This window comes from Oncorhynchus keta, chromosome 17 (genome assembly GCF_023373465.1).
Source record: "Oncorhynchus keta strain PuntledgeMale-10-30-2019 chromosome 17, Oket_V2, whole genome shotgun sequence".
NCBI lineage: Eukaryota > Metazoa > Chordata > Actinopteri > Salmoniformes > Salmonidae > Oncorhynchus > Oncorhynchus keta.
The window spans coordinates 23,348,102-23,370,113 of NC_068437.1; the positions used below are offsets into that span (position 1 = coordinate 23,348,102).

At 41.4% G+C, this 22,012-nt stretch overlaps 1 protein-coding gene across 1 annotated transcript; it reads right to left on the minus strand.

The window, feature by feature from the left end:
* Nucleotides 1–440: 440 nt before the first annotated feature.
* On the minus strand, nucleotides 441–21,971 carry cetp (cholesteryl ester transfer protein, plasma). The gene is made up of 16 exons (XM_035790975.2): nucleotides 21,703–21,971; nucleotides 19,042–19,156; nucleotides 18,646–18,777; nucleotides 16,755–16,825; nucleotides 16,525–16,612; nucleotides 16,327–16,396; nucleotides 16,011–16,071; nucleotides 15,797–15,888; nucleotides 15,501–15,680; nucleotides 14,484–14,534; nucleotides 14,123–14,272; nucleotides 13,953–14,020; nucleotides 4,609–4,651; nucleotides 4,449–4,518; nucleotides 1,310–1,395; nucleotides 441–1,171 (listed from the first exon to the last, which is right to left on the minus strand). Exons 1-16 carry the CDS (start codon nucleotides 21,842–21,844, stop codon nucleotides 1,094–1,096), a joined length of 1,497 nt encoding a protein of 498 aa, XP_035646868.1. The 5' UTR covers nucleotides 21,845–21,971; the 3' UTR covers nucleotides 441–1,093.
* Between the last annotated feature and the right edge of the window lie 41 nt (nucleotides 21,972–22,012).

The window sequence follows — 22,012 nt, forward strand, 5'->3', positions numbered from 1 at the left end:
AAGACAAATGACAGAGGGAGCATATATATGGTGATAGAGTGGGGATTGGAACTAGGTGTGTGTAATGATGACGAGACAAGTCCTGGGTTGATGAGGGAAGGGTGTTTGCTAGCATCAGGTTCGGCAGCAACTAGAAGGCCGGCGACGCCGAATGCCTGAGCTGAACAGGAGGGGGAGCCAAAGCGAAGGCTGTTGTGACACATTGTAGGAATGACCTGGCTACATGTAAGCTATACAGTCATAAGCATATTGCTGGAGGAGAGGTGGAAGGGGCAGGCAATATCATTATATGAGAAGACTTTCTTTCATTGTGAAGATGTCTTTTATATAAGGACATTGTCCCTATATGTATTATGAAATATAACTTATTTTCCAATACATATGTCCTCTATTACTTTATTTTATAAAACAAGTGTGAGAATTAAAAGGAGACTACCATCAACCGTATATATTCGTTTATTTAAAAGATGCACATTTCAGTGGGACATTTCAGAGACCAAACAAGTTGGTATTGTTGCCATTCTGAAGCCATCTTCTATCAATGAATGGCTATCTTCCCAGAGGCCAGAGGGACACCTGGTACATCAGGGCAGTTGGCAGAGGAACCGGTTCTACCTGCTCTGTGTCACCTGATCCATGGAATATTAAATTAACCAATCTAATCACAAGACATAAGCGGAAATACCCTACTGCCATGGTCACATTTAACCCTTTACTTACAGTATGCAAATACAAATCATGTTTCTTATTGAGCCAAGTTGTATATCTAATTCAGCTTTAGGGACAAGGTTAAGAGACATAATCAACCATGTCAATACAGAAGTTCATAATGAGTGTACAAAGACAATGACCTTTTCAAAAACCTTTTCACACACAGAGTGCCCAATTTGCTATGTGTTTGCACCTGTTCCTGTTTAATGTGCAAATACAACTAGTAATTGTATTCCGAAGTGTACGTTTATCAACACCTCCACTAATTCAGTCATTCAAAACATTGCACATTCGACCTCAGTATACTGGAGCTTAAAGTATGCGATTTTATGCACAGGGACAGGGAGCGCCTGTGACCACTCCCACCATCTCAACATAAGAATCACTCCAGAGTCTTCCTGAGGAATTCCACAAGCAGATGATGAGGAAAGGCAAAGTCTGTCTGGATAATCACAAAACCCTACAGACAGAAAGACAGATGACAATGAATAGTATCCGTTCTGTAAAATATTTATTTAGTCCTATAGTTTGCGTATATATTTTAATTTGAGCTTATGATGAGTAAGAATGAAGTGAAGGTGTATGTATGAGTACTCACATCCTGAGAAACAACCTGGGGTTCGATGAGCTCAAACAGATTTGTTCCCTGTTCGTCCAGTAGTGCAGTTAAACTTGGTTCTAGTTCTAACACAACGGTCAAAAGAGGAACATATTATATTGTTCACAACAACACACTTACAGTGCATTCGGAATGTATTCAGACCCCTTGACTTTTTCCACATTTTGTTACGTTACAGCCTTATTCTAAAATATATATATTTTTAATCCTCATCAATCTACACACAATACCCCATAATGACAAAGTGAAAACAGGTTTTTAGAAATGTTTGCAAATGTATAAAAAGTAAAAAACAGAAATACCTTATTTACATAAGTATTCGGACCCTTTGCTATGAGACTCGAAATTGAGCTCAGGTGCATCCCGTTTCCATTGATCATCCTTGAGATGTTTCTACAACTTGATTGGAGTCCACCTGTGGTAAATTCAATTGATTGGACACGATTGGGAAAGCCGCACACCTGTTTATATAAGGTCCTACAGTTGACATTGCATGTCAGAGAAAAAACCAAGCCATGAGGTCGAAGGATTTATCCGTAGAGCTTCGAGACAGGATTGTGTCGAGACACAGATCTGGGGAAGGGTTCCAAACAGCATTGAAGGTCCCCAAGAACACAGTGGCCTCCATCATTCATAAATGGAAGAAGTTTGGAACCACCAAGACTCTTCCTAGAGTTGGCCGCCCGGCCAAACTGAGCAATCGGGGGAAAGGGCCTTGGTCAGGGAGGTGACCAAGAACCCAATGTTTACTCTGACAGAGCGCCAGAGTTCCTCTGTGGAGATGGGAGAACCATCCAGAAGGACAACCATCTCTGCAGCATTCCACCAATCAGGCCTTTATGGTAGAGTGGCCAGATGGAAACCACTCCTCAGTAAAAGGCACATGGCAGCCCGCTTGGAGCTTACCAAAAGGACTCTCAAATCACAAGAAACAACATTCTCTGGTCTGATGAAACCAAGATTGAACTCCAATTGTCATGTTTGGAGGAAAACTGGCACCATCCTCATGGTGAAGCATGGCAGCATCATGCCTTCTTGGGGATTTTTTTCAGCGGCAGGGACTGGGAAACTAGTCAGGATTGAGGGATAGATGAACGGCACAAAGTACAGAGAGATCCTTGATGAAAACCTGCTCCAGAGCACTCAGGACCTCAGACTGGGGTGAAGGCTCACCTTCCAACAGGACAATGACCCTAAGCACACAGCCAAGACAACACAGGAGTGGCATCAGGAAAAGTCTCTGAATGTCCTTGAGTGGCCCAGCCAGACCCCGGACTTGAACCCGATCGAATATCTCTGGAGAGACCTGAAAAAAGCTTTGCAGCATCGCTCTCCATCCAACTGGACAGAGCTTGATGATCTGCAGAGAAGAATGGGGGAAAGTCCCCAAATACAGGTGTGCCAAGCTTGTAGCGTCATACCCAAGAAGATTTGAGGCTGTAATCACTGCCAAAGGTGCTTCTACAAAGTACTGAGTAAAGGGTCTAAGTACTTATGTAAATGTGATATTTCAAAAAACTGCTTTTGCTTTGTCTTTATGGGTATTGTATGTACAGTTGAAGTCAGAAGTTTACATACACTTAGGTTGGAGTCATTAAAACTCATTTTTTAACCACTCCACAAATGTCTTGTTTACAAACTAGTCAGTTAGGACATCTACTTTGTACATGACAAAAGTCAAAATTTTTACAACAAAAGTTTACAGACAGATTATTTCACTTATAATTCACTGTATCACAATTCCAGTGGGTCAGAAGTTTACATACACCAAGTTGACTGTGCCTTTAAACAGCTTGGAAAATTCCAGAAAATGATTTCATGGCTTTAGAAGCTTCTGATAGGCTAATTGACATAATTTGAGTCAATTGGAGGTGTACCTGTGGATGTATTTCAAGGCCTACCTTCAAAGTCAGTGTCTCTGTGCTTGACATCATGGGAAAATCAAAATAAATCAGCCAGGACCTCAGAAAAAAATTGTAGACCACCACAAGTCTGGTTCATCCTTGGGAGCAATTTCCAAACACCTGAATGTACCACATTCATCTGTACAAACAATAGTATGCAAGTATAAAAACCATGGGACCATGCAGCTGACATACCACTCAGGAAGAAGACACGTTCTGTCTCCTAGAGATGAACGTACTTTGGTGCGAAAAGTGCAAATCAATCCCAGAACAGCAGCAAAGGACCGTGTGAAGATGCTAGAGGAAACAGGTACAAAAGTATGTAAATCCACAGTAAAACGAGTCCTATATCGACATAACCTGAAAGTCTGCTCAGCAAGGAAGAAGCCACTGCTCTAAAACCGTCATGAAAAAGCCAGACTAAGGTTTGCAACTGCACATGGGGACGAGGATCATACTTTTTGGAGAAATGTCCTCTGGTCTGATGAAAAAAAAATAGAACTGTTTGGCCATAATGACCATCAGTTCCAGGAAGGAACTGAGGAAAAAGGTGGAGGCTTGCAAGCCAAAGAACACCATCCCAACCGTGAAGCACTGGGGTGGCAGCATCATGTTGTGGAGGTGCTTTGCTGCAGGAGAGACTGCACTTCATAAAATAGATGGCATCATGGAGGAGGAAAATTATGTGGATATATTGAAGCAACATCTCAAGACATCAGTCAGGAAGTTAAAGCTTGGTCGCAAATGGATCTTCCAAATGGACAATGACCCCAAGCATACTTCCAAAGTTGTGGCAAAATGGCTTAAGGACAACAAAGTCAAGGTATTGGAGTGGCCATCACAAAGCCTGACCTCAATCCTATATGAATTCTGACCCACTGGGAATGTGATGAAAGAAATAAAAGCTGAAATAAATCATTCTCTCTACTATTATTCTGACATTTCACATTCTTAAAATAAAAGTGGTGATCCTAACTGACCTAAGACAGGGAAGTTTTACTAGGATTAAATGTCAGGAATAGTGAAAAACTAAATGTACTTAAATGTATTTGGCTAAACTGTATATAAACTTCAACTTTAGTTTGATGAGAAAAAAAAACGATTAAATTCATTTTAGAATAAGGCTGTAATGTAACAAAATGTGGGTCTGAATACTTTCCATATGCACTGTATATCACAATTCACTAAGCGTGAGAGGATGAAACAGTACTCACTGGATAGGACTTTTGGGACACCTATTTTCTCCACTGCCTCTTTCAAATATTCAATGTGGGCTTCAACCATCTGGAGAGCATAAGGAAATGAGAAATAAAGCAATCTACCACCGCTACTGGTCACTTAGATTGGGATTCAGTATGCCTATTTAATTCTCACCTGCAGTGTGTCTGTGGACAGTGAATCCTTCATTATGGAAATTCTTTAGTGGGAAGAAGCAAAGTCACATTTACATTACATTTAAGTCATTTAGCAGACGCTCTTAACCAGAGCGACTTACAAATTGGTGCATTCACCTTATGACACATAACAGTTGTTTCTTTACTTGCACAGACATAGGCAGCAGTGTGAGGTATACAGTGGGGCAAAAAAGTATTTAGTCAGCCACTAATTGTGCAAGTTCTCCCACTTAAAAATATGAGAGAGGCCTGTAATTTTCATCATAGTTACACTTCAACTATGACAGACAAAATGAGGGGAAAAAAATCCAGAAAATCACATTGTAGGATTTTAAATGTATTTATTTGCAAATTATGGTGGAAAATAAGTATTTGGAGCATTAGCATTTGTGGGTTCGATCCGAAGTCGTTTTGCGTATGAGTTCATAAACCATGTGCCATGGAATCGGTACGTCGAAAATCTCTTCCTAACTATTTTGCAATCTATGTGGCACGGCTGTACATTTTTTGGTCCTTAAATTAAACTGATATACTTTTTGATTAATCATAATTTAATTTAACCAATTTTGGTCTTCAATGCAGTGCCAACAGACAAGTTCCTTCCTTTTCCCCTTTCCTCTTCCATTTTTGCGTTAATGCTGCAATTAGTTGGTTGTAATTTTGGATAGAGCAGACATTTCCATTTGTTTTTGTTAGCTGCATGTGTGACATAACTCCACCAGTCCTATTTATAATATATTTTACGAAGATTATAACTTTTTATTTTTTTATTCAAAACATGCTGTTGTTTTAATCAATTAGTATAGTTGAGTTTAACCATAATATTTGTTGTATTATTTGTTGTCTTTTCTGGTGGATTAAATTGAAATTGCAACAAACTTTCTGTGGCTTGTTTTGAAAACAGCGATATTTGGGAGAGGATTTCCTTTTCAAATAACTGAAAGTGAGAGGTTGTAATTTGAATTAAGGGTAAAAAGGCCTTTCTTGAACATAGGGTAAAATCTGTGGAGGGAGCTGAAGGTTTGAGTTGCCAAACGTCAGCCTCGAAACCTTAATGACTTGGAGAAGATCTGCAAAGAGTGGGACAAAATCCCTCCTGAGATGTGTGCAATTACAAGAAACGTCTGACCTCTGTGATTGCCAACAAGGGTTTTGCCCCCAAGTACTAAGTCATGTTTTGAAGAGGGGTCAAATACTTATTTCCCTCATTAAAATGCAAATCAATTTATAACATTTTTGACATGCGTTTTTCTGGATTTTGATTTTTAAAGATATACAACTGTATTTTTTTGTGAAGAATCAACAACAAGTGGTACACAATCATGAAGTGGAACGACATTTATTGGATATTTCAAACTTTTTTAACAAATCAAAAACTGAAAAATTGGGCGTGCAAAATTATTCAGCCCCCTTAAGTTAATACTTTGTAGCGCCACCTTTTGCTGCAATTACAGCTGTAAATTATTCAGCCCCCTTTACTTTCAGTGCAGCAAACTCTCTCCAGAAGTTCAGTGAGGATCTCTGAATGATCCAATGTTGACCTAAATGACTAATGATGATAAATACAATCCACCTGTGTGTAATCAAGTCTCCGTATAAATGCACCTGCACTGTGATAGTCTCAGAGGTCCGTTAAAAGCGCAGAGAGCATCATGAAGAATGAGGAACACACCAGGCAGGTCCGAGATACTGTTGTGAAGAAGTTTAAAGCCGGATTTGGATACAAAAATATTTCCCAAGCTTTAAACATCCCAAGGAGCACTGTGCAAGCGATAATATTGAAATGGAAGGAGTATCAGACCACTGCAAATCTACCAAGACCTGGCCGTCCCTCTAAACTTTCAGCTCATACAAGGAGAAGACTGATCAGAGATGCAGCCAAGAGGCCCATGATCACTCTGGATGAACTGCAGAGATCTACAGCTGAGGTGGGAGACTCTGTCCATAGGACAACAATCAGTCATATATTGCACAAATCTGGCCTTTATGGAAGAGTGGTAAGAAGAAAGCCATTTCTTAAAGATATCCATAAAAAGTGTCGTTTAAAGTTTGCCACAAGCCACCTGGGAGACACACCAAACATGTGGAAAAAGGTGCTCTGGTCAGATGAATCCAAAATTGAACTTTTTGCCAACAATGCAAAACGTTATGTTTGGCGTAAAAGCAACACAGCTCATCACCCTGAACACAGCATCCCCACTGTCAAACATGGTGGTGGCAGCATTATGGTTTGGGCCTGCTTTTCTTCAGCAGGGACAGGGAAGATGGTTAAAATTGATGGGAAGATGGATGGAGCCAAATACAGGACCATTCTGGAAGAAAACCTGATGGGGTCTTCAAAAGACCTGAGACTGGGACGGAGATTTGTCTTCCAACAAGACAATGATCCAAAACATAAAGCAAAATCTACAATGGAATGGTTCAAAAATAAACATATCCAGGTGTTAGAATGGCCAAGTCAAAGTCCAGACCTGAATCCAATCGAGAATCTGTGGAAAGAACTGAAAACTGTTCACAAATGCTTTCCATCCAACCCCACTGAGCTCGAGCTGTTTTGCAAGGAGGAATGAGAAAAAAATTCAGTCTCTCGATGTTCAAAACTGATAAAGACATACTCCAAGCGACTTACAGCTGTAATTGCAGCAAAAGGTGGCACTACAAAGTATTAACTTAAGGGGGCTGAATAATTTTGCACGCCCAATTTTTCAGTTTTTGATTTGTTAAATAAAGTTTGAAATATCCAATAAATGTCTTTCCAATTCATGATTGTGTCCCACTTGTTGTTGATTCTTCACAAAAAAAATACAGTTTTATATCTTTATGTTTGAAGCCTGAAATGTGGCAAATGGTCGGAAAGTTCAAGGGGGCCGAATACTTATAAACTTATATACTTATATTACTAAAGAGTTAATCAGGGTGATTTTTCCACAAATAGAAAGGTATTTACCTTTCCATGGTAGCAAGATCTTATCTATTTTTTGTAACTTTATATAAAAATGTATTGGAGTGAGATCATGTATTTATTTCGAGATATGTATACCAAGTATATCTACATCACCATCAGACCATTTTATTGGTAAACTACACAGTAATGTAAAAGTTTTTTTTGTGTGATCCAATACATAATATAGTAATCCACAGAGATTGGAACAATTATCTAGATCCGCTATGAGGCTGTAGAGGGATCCAAGTTGTGGATTTAAAAGAAAACATGAATCATCAGCGTACAATGACACCTTTTGTTTTTAAGCCCTGTATTTCTAGTCCCTTAATATTATGGTTGGATCTGATTTTAATAGCTAACATTTTGATGGCCATAATACCAATAGTGGACAACCTTGTTTTACTCCTCTTGACAGTTTAAAACTTTCTGAGAAGTAGCCATTATTTACTATTTTACACCTAGGGTTACTATACATAATTTTAACCCATTTTATAAGAGATTCTCCAAAATGTTAATGTTCCAGGTATTTATGTATAAACTCCAGTCATACTTTATCAAAAGCCTTTTCAAAGTCCGCTATGAAAGCTTTTCTGGTTTCCCAGATTTTCCATAGTGTTCTATTGTTTCCAGTACTTGCCTTATATTATCTCTAATGTTTCATCCATGTAAAAAGCCTGTCTGATTAGAATGAATAATGTCCGACAATACCTTTTAAATTCTATACGCTGTACATTCTGCTAGAATTGTTGCATCACAACACTAAATTGTAAGGGGCCTCTAAATGTTTTCAATGGACTGGATCTTTATATTTCCCACATGTTGTATTCTGTTTCAGTAATAATGAAATCAGACCTTGTTGAGTGTCTGATAATCTAACATTTACATAGGAGTGATTAAAACATGCTAATAAATGTCCTTTGAGGATATCAAAACAGTTTTGGTATACCTCTACTGGTATCCCATCCAGCCCTGGAGTTTTCCTGGACTCAAAGGCTTTAATTGCATCAATAAGTTCTTCTGTTTCACCTTCACATGAGTCTTTCTGTATGGCTGTTAATTTTACATATATATATTTTTTAATCCATACAATTAGCTTCGGTTAGAGAAGATGGAGGAGACTGAAACTAAAACATAGCCTTAATGTAGGCCTACTCCGCTTCCACTTTCAAAATATAATTTGGTGAATCTCACTTGTAACAAGTTTCAGTAACTTATTTTTGGTAGCATTTCTATGTTGAAGATTTAAAAAGAATTTGGTGCATTTCTCCCCATATTCCATCCACTTTGCTTTATTATTATAATATATTACTTGTGATCTTTGTTGAATTAGTTCCGTTTCTTTTTGTTTTTCCTCTCACTTATTCTGAGCCTCTATGGTACAGTTTTTATTGCTACCTATCTTTTCTGTTAGACTTTCTCTTTCCTTTATTAGTTGGACTCCTTTGACCTAAATTGCTTTTGTTGTCGAGATGAGTACTGAATTGCATGGCCTCTAAAGGCACATTTAAAGTGTCCCATACAATAAGGGGATTTGCTGTACCTATGTTATGTCAGACAAATTCAGTTATAAATAACTCTGTCCTAGTTAAAAACAAGTTATCATCCAATAGGCTATGATTAAATGTCCAATATTCTCACCCACGTGGAAATTCAGTAAGAGTAATGTATATGTCAATTATCTGATGGTCTGACAGCATTCTATCCCCTATCAACACCGTTTTTACTTTTGGTGCCAATGAGAATGACATAAGAAAGAAGTCAACTAGTCAACTAGCTTGATTGAGCCTCCGCCATGTTTAATTTTTTTAAAACTAGGCAAGTCAGTTAAGAACAAATTCTTATTTACAATGACGGCCTACCCCGGCCAAACCCTAACGACACTGGGCCAATTGTGCGCCGCCCTATAGGACTCTCAATCATGGCCAGTTGTGATACAGCCTGGAATCGAACCAGGGTCTGTAGTGACGCATCTAGCACTGCAAAGCAGTGCCTTAGACCCCTGCACCACTCGGGAGCCCCTGTATATCTCACTAGGTCAGGATATTTATGCCTCCTTATATCCACCAGTTCCAATATATCCATGACATTCATGATTTCCTTAAGAGCACGAGGGTGATAGTTTGTAATGTGATTTTGATTACGGTCCATTAAGGTATTTAAAATAGTATTATAATCTCCCACCATGATAATAGTCCTGTGTTGCTTGCAGAGTTGATAATTTATTATATATATTTTCAAAGAAGCGGGGATCATCATTATTGGTCCGTAAAGGTTAATGAGCCATATCAGTTTATGGTCCAATAACGTATTTAAAATCATCCATCTACCTTGCGGATCCGTTTAGACAAATTGCACATTCGGATCAAAATTACTGTTAATTAATATCATCGCCCCTTTTGAGTTACTTTGCCAATGGGTATATTTAAACACCAACCCCCTGTGAACAATAGATATTATATTCCTTCTCTTTGAGCCAGGTAAATATTGTTCTTCTTTTCTTATTATTTGCTAAGCTATTACAATTATAATTGGCTATACTTATTTCAGGATTTACCATGAGATACAAGTTTCAAATCTATTTATCATAATATATGTTTGTAAATGTAACATTAAAAAGTACCATAGTGATTGAGTGTCCATATAGCTGTACCACGATATTTGTATTGCTGCTAAATAACCCTCCAATTGCTAAAACCCCTCCCCATCCCAAGTTGGGTTGTCATCCCAGTGACCGACAGGCCACCCCAGTCCCTCCGGATCCCTAGAGGCCCCCTGAGAGGCCAGGACCCATCCTTTGAAAAGAGCACAGAATGCCACCCACAGAACAGAAGCAGATCAACCGCTAAAAGTATTTCCAATGCTCTCACAATTTGCTTCATATATAGCTATTAAAAATATTTACATTTACATTTAAGTCATTTAGCAGACGCTCTTATCCAGAGCGACTTACAAATTGGTGCATTCACCTTATGACATCCAGTGGAACAGCCACTTTACAATAGTGCATCTAAATCTTTTAAGGGGGTGAGAAGGACTACTTTATCCTATCCTAGGTATTCCTTAAAGAGGTGGGGTTTCAGGTGTCTCCGGAAGGTGGTGATTGACTCCGCTGTCCTGGCGTCGTGAGGGAGTTTGTTCCACCATTGGGGGGCCAGAGCAGCGAACAGTTTTGACTGGGCTGAGCGGGAACTGTACTTCCTCAGTGGTAGGGAGGCGAGCAGGCCAGAGGTGGATGAACGCAGTGCCCTTGTTTGGGTGTAGGGCCTTTATTTATTTACTTTATTTATATACTCAAATATCTTGCGTATCTTAATTTCCACCATTAACAATTAATATGTGTAATAATGTTGACAGTTCATGCAAAGGATTGTTACCTGTAACCAGGATTGTTACCTGTAACCTGGATTGTTACCTATAACCAGGATTGTTACCTATAACCAGGATTGTTACCTGTAACCAGGATTGTTACCTGTAACCTGGATTGTTACCTATAACCAGGATTGTTACCTGTAACCAGGATTGTTACCTGTAACCAGGATTGTTACCTGTAACCAGGATTGTTACCTCTAACCAGGATTGTTACCTCTAACCAGGATTGTTACCTCTAACCAGGATTGTTACCTGTAACCAGGATTGTTACCTGTAACCAGGATTGTTACCTATAACCAGGATTGTTACCTATAACCAGGATTGTTACCTATAACCAGGATTGTTACCTATAACCAGGATTGTTACCTGTAACCAGGATTGTTACCTGTAGCCAGGATTGTTACCTATAACCAGGATTGTTACCTGTAACCAGGATTGTTACCTATAACCAGGATTGCCAATGCATTACATTTTTGTCAAGCAATTATTATTTTAGCAAACAATTATTGTGGTTCCTCCGATATTGTCCCTAACATCCTTACCCCCTTGCAGCATATGTGGTATATACCCACACACTCAACCCCTTTCCCCCACAATCAACCATAAGCTCAGATGCTCAATGGTTGTTACATTTCAGAGCCCAACTCAAGAAAGGACCTGATTTACGAATGCATATACAGGTACAGCTGTTTGAGAAAGCATGCCAGACTTAACCAATGTCAACACACACACACACTGGTCCCCTGTTGTGACCATTTCCCCAAGCATCTCTGTGCAGTCAGACCTTTGATTATTTTATGCCACCAGGGCCACAATAACATGCCCCCTCTCTGATTGTCCGTGTGACCCCCTCCCCATGGGTTACTTCAGCCAGTGTTGCTAGCACAGCTTCTATCTCAAGGCCATCAGACTTTTAAATAGCCATCACTAGATGGCTACCACCCGGTTATTCAACCCTGCACCTAATATGCTGCTACCCTTATACATAGACATGGAATCACTGGTCACTTTAATAATGGAACACTAGTCACTTTAATAATGTTTACATACTGCTTTACTCATCTCATATGTATATACTGTATTCTATTCTACTGTATCTTAGCCAATGCCACTCAGACATTGCTCGTCCTAATATTTATACAGAACCAGTCAAAAGTTCATACACATGGCCTCCCGAGCAGCATGGCAGTCTAAGGCACTGCATCGCAGTGCTAGCTGTGTCACTACAGATGCTGGTTTGATTCCAGGCTGTGTCGCAGCCGACCGGGAGACCCATGAGGCGCACATAATTGGCACAGCGTCGTCCTGGTTAGGGGAGGGTTTGGCTGGCCAGGATGTCCTTGTCCCATCTCGCTCTAGCGACTCCTGTGGCGTGCCGGGCACATGCACGCTAACACGGTTGCCAGGTGTATGTTGTTTCCTCCGGCACATTGCTGCGGCTGGCTTTCGGTTAAATGGGCAGTGTGTCAAGAAGCAGTGCGGCTTGGCGGGGTCGTGTTTCGGAGGATATGCGGCTCTCGACCTTCGCCTCTCCCGAGTCCGTATGGGAGTTGCAGCGATGGGACAAGACTGTCACTACTAATTGGACACCACAAAAAAGGGGTAAAAAATATATATAAAATACATTTTCCGGATTGACTGACCTCATTGTCTTAAATGATGGACTGTCATTTCTCTTTGCTTATTTGAGCTGTTCTTGCCATTATATGGACTTGGTCTTTTACCAAATAGGGCTATCTTCTGTATACCACCCCTACCTTGTCACAATATAACTGATTGGCTCAAACACATTAAGAAGGAACTGTTTAACTGTTAATTGAAATGCATTCCAGGTGCCTACCTCATGAAGCCGGTTGAGAGAATGCCAAGAGTGTGCAAAGCTGTCATCAAGGCAAGGGTGGCTACTTTGAAGAATCTAAAATCTAAAATATATTTTGATTTGTTTAACACATTTTTGGTTATTACATGATTCCATGTGTTATTTCATAGTTTTGATGTCTTCACTATTATTCTATTATGTAGAAAAAAGTACAAATAAAGACAAACCCTTGAATGAGGTGTGGCCAAACTTTAGACTGGTACGTTATATTTCTTAATTCCATTATTTTGCTTTTAGATTTGGGTGTATTGTTATGAATTGTTAGATATTACTGCACTGTTGGAGCTAGGAACACAAGCATTTCGCTATACCCGCAATAACATTTTATTTGAGTTTTGATTTGAGCATGCAGATGAGCTTCCCTGAGACGGTTTCTGACAGTTGGTGCAGAAATTCTTCAGTTGTGCAAACCCACAGTTTCATCAGCTGTTCGGGTGGCTGGTTTCAGACTATTCCACAGATGAAGAATTCAGATGTGGAGGTCCTGGGCTGGCGTGGTTACACGTGGTCAGCATTTGTGAGGCCGGCATTGAAGGCGTCTTATGGCAGAGAAATGGACATTAAATTCTCTGGCAACAACTCTGGTGGACATTCCTGCAGTCAGCATGCCAATTGCATGCTTGCTCAAAACTTGAGGCATTGTGACAAAACTGGACATTTTAGAGTGGCCATTTATTGTCCCCAGCACAAGGTGCACCTGTGTAATGATCATGCTGTTTAATCAGCTTCTTGATGTGCCACACCTGTCAGGTGGATGAATTATCTTGGCAAATGAGAAATGCTCACTAACAGGGATGTAATCAAATTTGTCCCTAAAATTTGAGAGAAATAAGCTTTTTGTGCTTTATGAACATTTCTGAGATCTTTTATTTCAGCTCAGGAAACATGGGACTAACACTTTACATGTTGCGTTTATATTTTTGTTCCGTATACTTGTTAGTAAACTGCCATGCAATCAGAAAGTGTTTTACTAAACCATTACAGTCTGTATCCCTTATAGAGGCACAGTGGAGTCAGTATCACAAGACCAATTAAAAGCATGGGCTTCATGTAATGCCTTTACTCACATATGCAGTTCCTATACATGTGTATGTACATGTTCACTACAGTATAGGTGCGTAAATGGACTCACTGTGATGTTGTAGCGATTAGGATCAGTTTCTTCTTGGCGTAGGAAGCAGTCACTACAACCTCCACCTCCTAGACAACGACAAACCCCATTCAGTTACTCTTCTTGGACACATTACTGTCTGATGCCAGGCTATCATTTAAAATATTAAAACAGGTGTTTCTTTGGCTGACCATCTCAAAGTAAAGTCCTGGGATGTCCTCAGCTCCGCTAGTCAGTTCTGCTGCAGCCACAGCTCTGACATAGGTGCCCATTGGGGTCGTCCACAGGTGAGGCACTGACACACTCCACACCCCCAGCACTGGCTCCTCAGAGGACAGAAACTGCCAAAAGGATACAGAGAGACAGGTTTCATACAGGCACAGACAGATTTATCACACTGACTTACCTGTGTACACAATATGAGGTTTGAAATACAATGAAACTCAAAACACCACTAAATTGCAGAGGCCAAGATAGGTCGCATGGTCTGTGGAGCTGATAAAAGCATGTTGTGTCTGTCTGAGGACAGTCCTGAGTGGGTTTGTCACATACCTGGCTAAGGAACTCTGGAATGGGGGTAGACAAATTTGTCTTAAACAGTTCCTGAAATGAAATTGACCATGTTAAATAACTGGCATACATTAAAACAAACACAGTAGTTCAGCTTGTAATGAACAAGAATGTCATTCCCCGTCACAGTGCTACAGTCAGTTTCCCTGCCTCTACCATATTGTAACACACCGTGGACCAAACCCCAACCCCAAGTCCTGATTACTGTTTCCCTGCCTCTACCATATTGTAACACACCGTGGACCAAACCCCAACAACAAGTCCTGATTACTGTTTCCCTGCCTCTACCATATTGTAACACACCGTGGACCAAACCCCAACAACAAGTCCTGATTACTGTTTCCCTGCCTCTACCATATTGTAACACACCGTGGACCAAACCCCAACAACAAGTCCTGATTACTGTTTCCCTGCCTCTACCATATTGTAACACACCGTGGACCAAACCCCAACAACAAGTCCTGATTACTGTTTTCCTGCCTCTACCATATTGTAACACACCGTGGACCAAACCCCAACAACAAGTCCTGATTACTGTTTCCCTGCCTCTACCATATTGTAACACACCGTGGACCAAACCCCAACAACAAGTCCTGATTACAGTTTCTCTGCCTCTACCATATTGTAACACACCGTGGACCAAACCCCAACAACAAGTCCTGATTACTGTTTTCCTGCCTCTACCATATTGTAACACACCGTGGACCAAACCCCAACAACAAGTCCTGATTACTGTTTCTCTGCCTCTACCATATTGTAACACACCGTGGACCAAACCCCAACAACAAGTCCTGATTACTGTTTTCCTGCCTCTACCATATTGTAACACACCGTGGACCAAACCCCAACAACAAGTCCTGATTACTGTTTCTCTGCCTCTACCATATTGTAACACACCGTGGACCAAACACCAACAACAAGTCCTGATTACTGTTTTCCTGATAAATGCTGCCTTGGACACTAGTCCACATGACTTCCACTAGTCTGGTAGACACCTACTGTGAGCTCCAGGCCAGAGATGTTGAGGACAAAACGTCTATCTTGGTGGGCAGCTGTAATCAGGGGGTTGAAGACCTCATCAGAGATCCAGAAGTAAAGCATGCGGTCCTCTGTCAGTTGGCTGGGGTCGAATACAGACTCATTGATGACAGCTGTCATGTTGTTGTATTTGGCCAGACCCTGGACATCATGGGAAGACAGAAGAAAGATACTGTAATACATATAATAACAATTGGTATTGTGCATCATCATGTACAATGAATATGGATGCTAGATAATAAAGGGATATACAGTACCTTGTGGTATGATTCAATGTAATTGGATGTGATGACAGGGGCAGAAGTTACTCCAATATCCATGCTGATGTCACCATTACTAAGGAATTGCTCTGTGGGAATCAACGCAGAGATGTTAACATAGTCACTGACAGATATTCTAAATAAGAGAAAGTCTTGATACCTCTATAGGCTTTGTGTGCTATCTACCCAGGCTCCCCAAACGTGTCCATACCTGCTCGTTCCTGTATAAAGTCAGCCAATATGTTTGCCACATTATTGATCTCCTTACAGATCTAAGATGACGAAAACAGGGATATTGTTTAATTCTATGTTGCAGCTGATGTGACAATGTTTTTGCTGGGTTGCATTAACAAGACAGTAGGGGGCAGAGTTGAGCCATCAGCGAGGCCTCTGTCCAATACTTTGATACACTGCAGGTTTATTTAACTAGGCAAGTCAGTTAAGAACAAATTCTTATTTACAAGGACGGTCTACCCTAAGTCCAACAGTACATTATTCTCCTATATTTCCCTCTAATCATCACTCACCTGGCTTTTAATAACCAGCTTCACAGTGAAGGTGATGAAGTTTGTGAACAGCCTCTTGAGCCAGCCAGGCCTAAAGCCAGAATGTAAAACACAGGGTTTGTCCTTCATGTTACTTCCCTTGAAGGAAGAGGACATTACAGATAAACCATTTTACACTATGTGTATAAAACTATCTGAGTTCCAGAATGTGCCACTTACTCCCTGTCTCCCTGCAGCAGGAGATCCAGCTTGTGGAACGTGAGGTAGCAGTCTGATGTGTCTGCAGCAACTTTCCCCTTTCCACAATCTGAGACAGAGCAAGCACATGATCACTGGCAGGAAATACATTACAAAAGGTAAGATAAGATTCCTGTAAACTATTTGGAAGAATGAGAAGGAAGAGTGAACATTGAACACCACACAAACAATGGGCAGAAAAAGGTACTTACAGAGTTTCGGGTTAATGCCAAGATCAATGTGCGAATCAATTTCAAAATCTACTGAATGTCCCACATTGACACTGCAAAACAGATTACACATGGCAGTGTCATGACCACACAGCTATTCAAGGTTAACATACGAAACTTCAGTAGTAGCCAACATGACATTTGGATAAATCACAACATACGTAACTGTAAGATCTAGAAAGTTATATCTAATCATATCACAAACTATTTCCATCTCTCTCATCCTCCCTTTTCACAATGAAAAGATTGCTATGCAATCTGGTTTCAGAGCTGGTCATGAGCTGGTCATGAGCTGGTCCTAAACAATATCTTAACCGGCATCGATAAGAAACATTACTGTGCAGCCGTATTCATTGATCTGGCTAAGGCTTTCGACTCTGTCAATCACCACATCCTCATCGGCAGACTCGACAGCCTTGGTTTCTCAAATGATTGCCTCGCCTGGTTGACCAACTACTTCTCTGATAGAGTTCAGTGTGTCAAATCAGAGGGTCTGCTGTCCGGACCTCTGGCAGTCTCTATGGGGGTGCCACAGGGTTAAATTCTTGGACCGACTCTCTTCTCTGTATACATCAATGATGTCATTCTTGCTGCTGGTGAGTCTCTGATCCACCTCTACGCAGACGACACCATTCTGTATACTTCTGGCCCTTCTTTGGACACTGTGTTAACAACCCTCCAGGCAAGCTTCAATGCCATACAACTCTCCTTCCGTGGCCTCCAATTGCTCTTAAATACAAGTAAAACTAAATGCATGCTCTTCAACCGATCGCTGCCTGCACCTGCCCGCCTGTCCAACATCACTACTCTGGACGGCTCTGAATATGTGGACAACTACAAATACCTAGGTGTCTGGTTAGACTGTAAACTCTCCTTCCTGACCCACATCAAACATCTCCAATTCAAAGTTAAATCTAGAATTGGCTTCTTATTTCGCACACAAATTATCCTTCACTCATGCTGCCAAACATACCCTTGTAAAACTGACCATCCTACCAATTCTCAACGATGTCATTTACAAAATAGCCTCCAATACCCTACTCAACAAACTGGATGCAGTCTATCACAGTGCAATCCGTTTTGTCACCAAAGCCCCATATACTACCCACCATTGCGACCTGTACACTCTCTTTGGCTGGCCTTCGCTTCATACTCGTCGCCAAACCCACTGGCTCCAGGTCATCTACAAGACCCTGCTAGGTAAAGTCCCCCCTTATCTCAGTTCGCTGGTCACCATAGCAGCACCCACCTGTAGCACGCGCTCCAGCAGGTATATCTCACCGGTCACCCCCAAAACCAATTCTTTCTTTGGCCGCCTCTCCTTCCAGTTCTCTGCTGCCAATGACTGGAACGAACTACAAAAATCTCTGAAACTGGAAACACTTATCTCCCTCACTAGCTTTAAGCACCAACTGTCAGAGCAGCTCACAGATTACTGCACCTGTACATAGCCCACCTATAATTTAGCCCAAACAACTACCTCTTTCCCTACTGTATTTATTTATTTATTTAGCTCCTTTGCACCCCATTATTTTATTTCTACTTTGCACATTCTTTTACTGCAAATCTACCATTCCAGTGTTATACTTGCTATATTGTATTTACTTTGCCACCATGGCCTTTTTTTGCCTTTACCTCCCTTATCTCACCTCATTTGCTCACATCATATATAGACTTGTTTATACTGTATTATTGACTGTATGTTTGTTTTACTCCATGTGTAACTCTGTGTCGTTGTATGTGTCAAACTGCTTTGCTTTATCTTGGCCAGGTCGCAATTATAAATGAGAACTTGTTCTCAACTTGCCTACCTGGTTAAATAAAGGTGAAATATAAATTAAATAAATAAAAAATGACTGATGGAAGGACTCACAGCCAGCTTCCATATCCATACTGGATGGTTCCTTTGAAAACAGCAGACACGTTGGAGATGGCAATCTCAATGCCTTCACCTGCTATGAGCTCAAACTCACTCCGCCCAATCGACAGGTTATGGATCTCCAGACTGAGAGGGCAAAGGTCAGGAGAGGACATTATTATTGGTTGTTCATTTTAGAAAGAATACAGGATGAAAACAACAAAGCAATGGCGACCGTGATGACATTCAATCTGTTATTGATTGAAAAATGAGTGCTTATGCATTCATCCAATCATGTGTCAGATACATCATCTATGGTAAGTGAATACAGGATAAAAGGATGGCATGTGAGTTAATGGAGGAGGATGAAAGGAACAGCATAAGAGCGTGCATGTGGTCAGGTCCACTCACTTGGCAAGTCCATATTTCACCTTTCCAACGAAGAGAATAGACTTCTCATTGCTAATGCTTGGATATTTGGCATGCTGGAACGCAGCCTGGATGACCTTGGTCGTCTTTTCATTTACTGAAGAGAAAATACACAATTTGTCTATATATACAGTGAGGGAAAAAAGTATTTGATCCCCTGCTGATTTTGTACATTTGCCCACTGACAAATAAATGATCAGTCTATAATATTAATGGAACGTTTATTTGAACAGTGAGAGACAGAATAACAACAACAAAATCCAGAAAAACACATGTCAAAAATGTTAGAAATTGATTTGCATTTTAATGAGGGAAATAAGTATTTGACCCCCTCAATCAGAAAGATTTCTGGCTCCCAGGTGTCTTTTATACAGGTAACGAGCTGAGATTAGGAGCACACTCTTAAAGGGAGTGTCAGTTTGTTACCTGTTTAAAAGAATACCTGTCCACAGAAGCAATCACTCAATCAGATTCCAAACTCTCCACCATGATCAAGACCAAAGAGCTCTCCAAGGATGTCAGGGACAAGATTGTAGACCTACACAAGGCTGGAATGGGCTACATCCTCGGATGGGGCCACAGTGTTTCCTGTCCCCTCCTGTCTCAGCCTCCAGTATTTATGCTGCAGTAGTTTGTGTCGGGGGGCTAGGGTCAGTTTGTTATATCTGGAGTACCCCTCCTGTCCTAATTCGGTGTCCTGTGTGAATCTAAGTGTGCGTTCTCTAATTCTCTCCTTCTTTCTTTCTCTCTCTCGGAGGACCTGAGCCCTAGGACCATGCCCCAGGACTACCTGACATGATGACTCCTTGCTGTCCCCAGTCCACCTGGCCATGCTGCTGCTCCAGTTTCAACTGTTCTTCTGCCTTGTTATTATTCGACCATGCTGGTCATTTATGAACATTTGAACATCTTGGCCATGTTCTGTTATAATCTCCACCCGGCACAGCCAGAAGAGGACGGGCCACCCCACATATGCTCTCTCTAATTCTCTCTTTCTCTCTCTCGGAGGACCTGAGCCCTAGGACCGTGCCCCAGGACTACCTGACATGATGACTCCTTGCTGTCCCTAGTCCACCTGGCCATGCTGCTGCTCCAGTTTCAACTGTTCTTCTGCCTTGTTATTATTCGACCATGCTGGTCATTTATGAACATTTGAACATCTTGGCCATGTTCTGTTATAATCTCCACCCGGCACAGCCAGAAGAGGACTGGCCACCCCACATAGCCTGGTTCCTCTCTAGGTTTCTTCCTAGGTTTTGGCCTTTCTAGGGAGTTTTTCCTAGCCACCGTGCTTCTACACCTGCATTGCTTGCTGTTTGGGGTTTTAGGCTGGGTTTCTGTACAGCACTTTGAGATATCAGCTGATGTACGAAGGGCTATATAAATACATTTGATTTGATTTGATTTGATACAAAACCATCGCCAAGCAGCTTGGTGAGAAGGTGACAACAGTTGGTGCGATTATTCACAAATGGAAGAAACACAAATGAACTGTCAATCTCCCTCGGCCTGGGGCTCCATGCAAGATCTCACCTTGTGGATTTGCAATGATCATGAGAACTGTGAGGAATCAGCCCAGAACTGCACGGGAGGATCTTGTCAATGATCTGGGACCATAGTCAGCTGGGACCATAGTCACCAAGAAAACAATTGGTAACACACTACGCCATGAAGGACTGAAATCCTGCAGCGCCTGCAAGGTCCCCCTGCTCAAGAAAGTACATATACATGCCCGTCTGAAGTTTGCCAATGAACATCTGAATGATTCAGAGGACAACTGGGTGAAAGTGTTGTGGTCAGATGAGACCAAAATGGAGCTCTTTGGCATCAACTCAACTTGCTGTGTTTGGAGGAGGAATGCTGCCTATGACCCCCAAGAACACCATCCACACCGTCAAACATGGAGGTGGAAACATTATGCTTTTGGGGTGTTTTTCTGCTAAGGGGACAGGACAACTTCACCGCATCAAAGGGACGATGGACGGGGCCATGTACCGTCAAATCTTGGGTGAGAACCTCCTTCCCTCAGCCAGGGCATTGAAAATGGGTCGTGGATGGGTATTCCAGCATGACAATGACCCAAAACACACGGCCAAGGCAACAAAGGAGTGGCTCAAGAAGCACATTAAGGTCCTGGAGGGGCCTAGCCAGTCTCCAGACCTTAATCCCATGGAACATCTGTGGAGGGAGCTGAAGGTTCCAGTTGCCAAACGTCAGCCTCGAAACCTTAATGACTTGGAGAAGATCTGCAAAGAGGATTGGGACAAAATCCCTCCTGAGTGTGCAAACCTGGTGGCCAACCACAAGAAACGTCTGACCTCTGTGATTGCCAACAAGTACTAAGTCATGTTTTGCAGAGGGGTCAAATACTTTTTTCCCTCATTAAAATGCAAATCAATTTATAACATTTTTGACGTGTTTTTCTGGATTTTGTTGTTGTTATTCTGTCGCTCACTGTTCAAATAAACCTACCATTAAAATTATAGACGGATCATTTCTTTGTCAGTGGGCAGTTTATTCCCTCACTGTAGACTAAAGACAATACTTTAAAAAAGAGTTAACTACCCTGACAGTAACAGTTCTGGTGAAAAACATTTGAGAAAACACCGTAGGGAGACTGGAATCAATAAGATAGATACTCACAGACCACCGCTGCAGGGTAGGTCAGCCTACAGACAGCCCCAGTGAACCTGTATGCAGAGGCTGGCTCCAGACAGGATCGGGACATCACAACCAGGCCCAGGAACAGCAGCAGGACTGGGAGTGTCATCAAACACTTACCCATCTCACCAGTAGCTAAATGAACACTGACTTCAAACTGGATCCCAGAGCAGTGCCTCCTCAGAACCTCTGAACTAACTGATCCAGGCTGTGTTGAGCATGCACAAGAGACAAGGGGAGGAAGAGGGAGGGAACAGAAGACACCTCTAGGGAGATGTGGTTCGGACTGAGG

Coding starts and splice junctions, on each gene's coding strand:
- cetp (XM_035790975.2), bottom strand. CDS start 21,844: ATGGGTAAGTGTTTGATGACACTCCCAGTCCTGCTGCTGTTCCTGGGC. Junction 16,397..16,524: donor CTGCTGCAGGGAGACAGGGA/GTAAGTGGCACA, acceptor TTCTGGCTTTAG/GCCTGGCTGGCTCAAGAGGC. Junction 14,021..14,122: donor CAGGACTTTACTTTGAGATG/GTCAGCCAAAGA, acceptor GTCGTTGTCTAG/GAGGTGGAGGTTGTAGTGAC.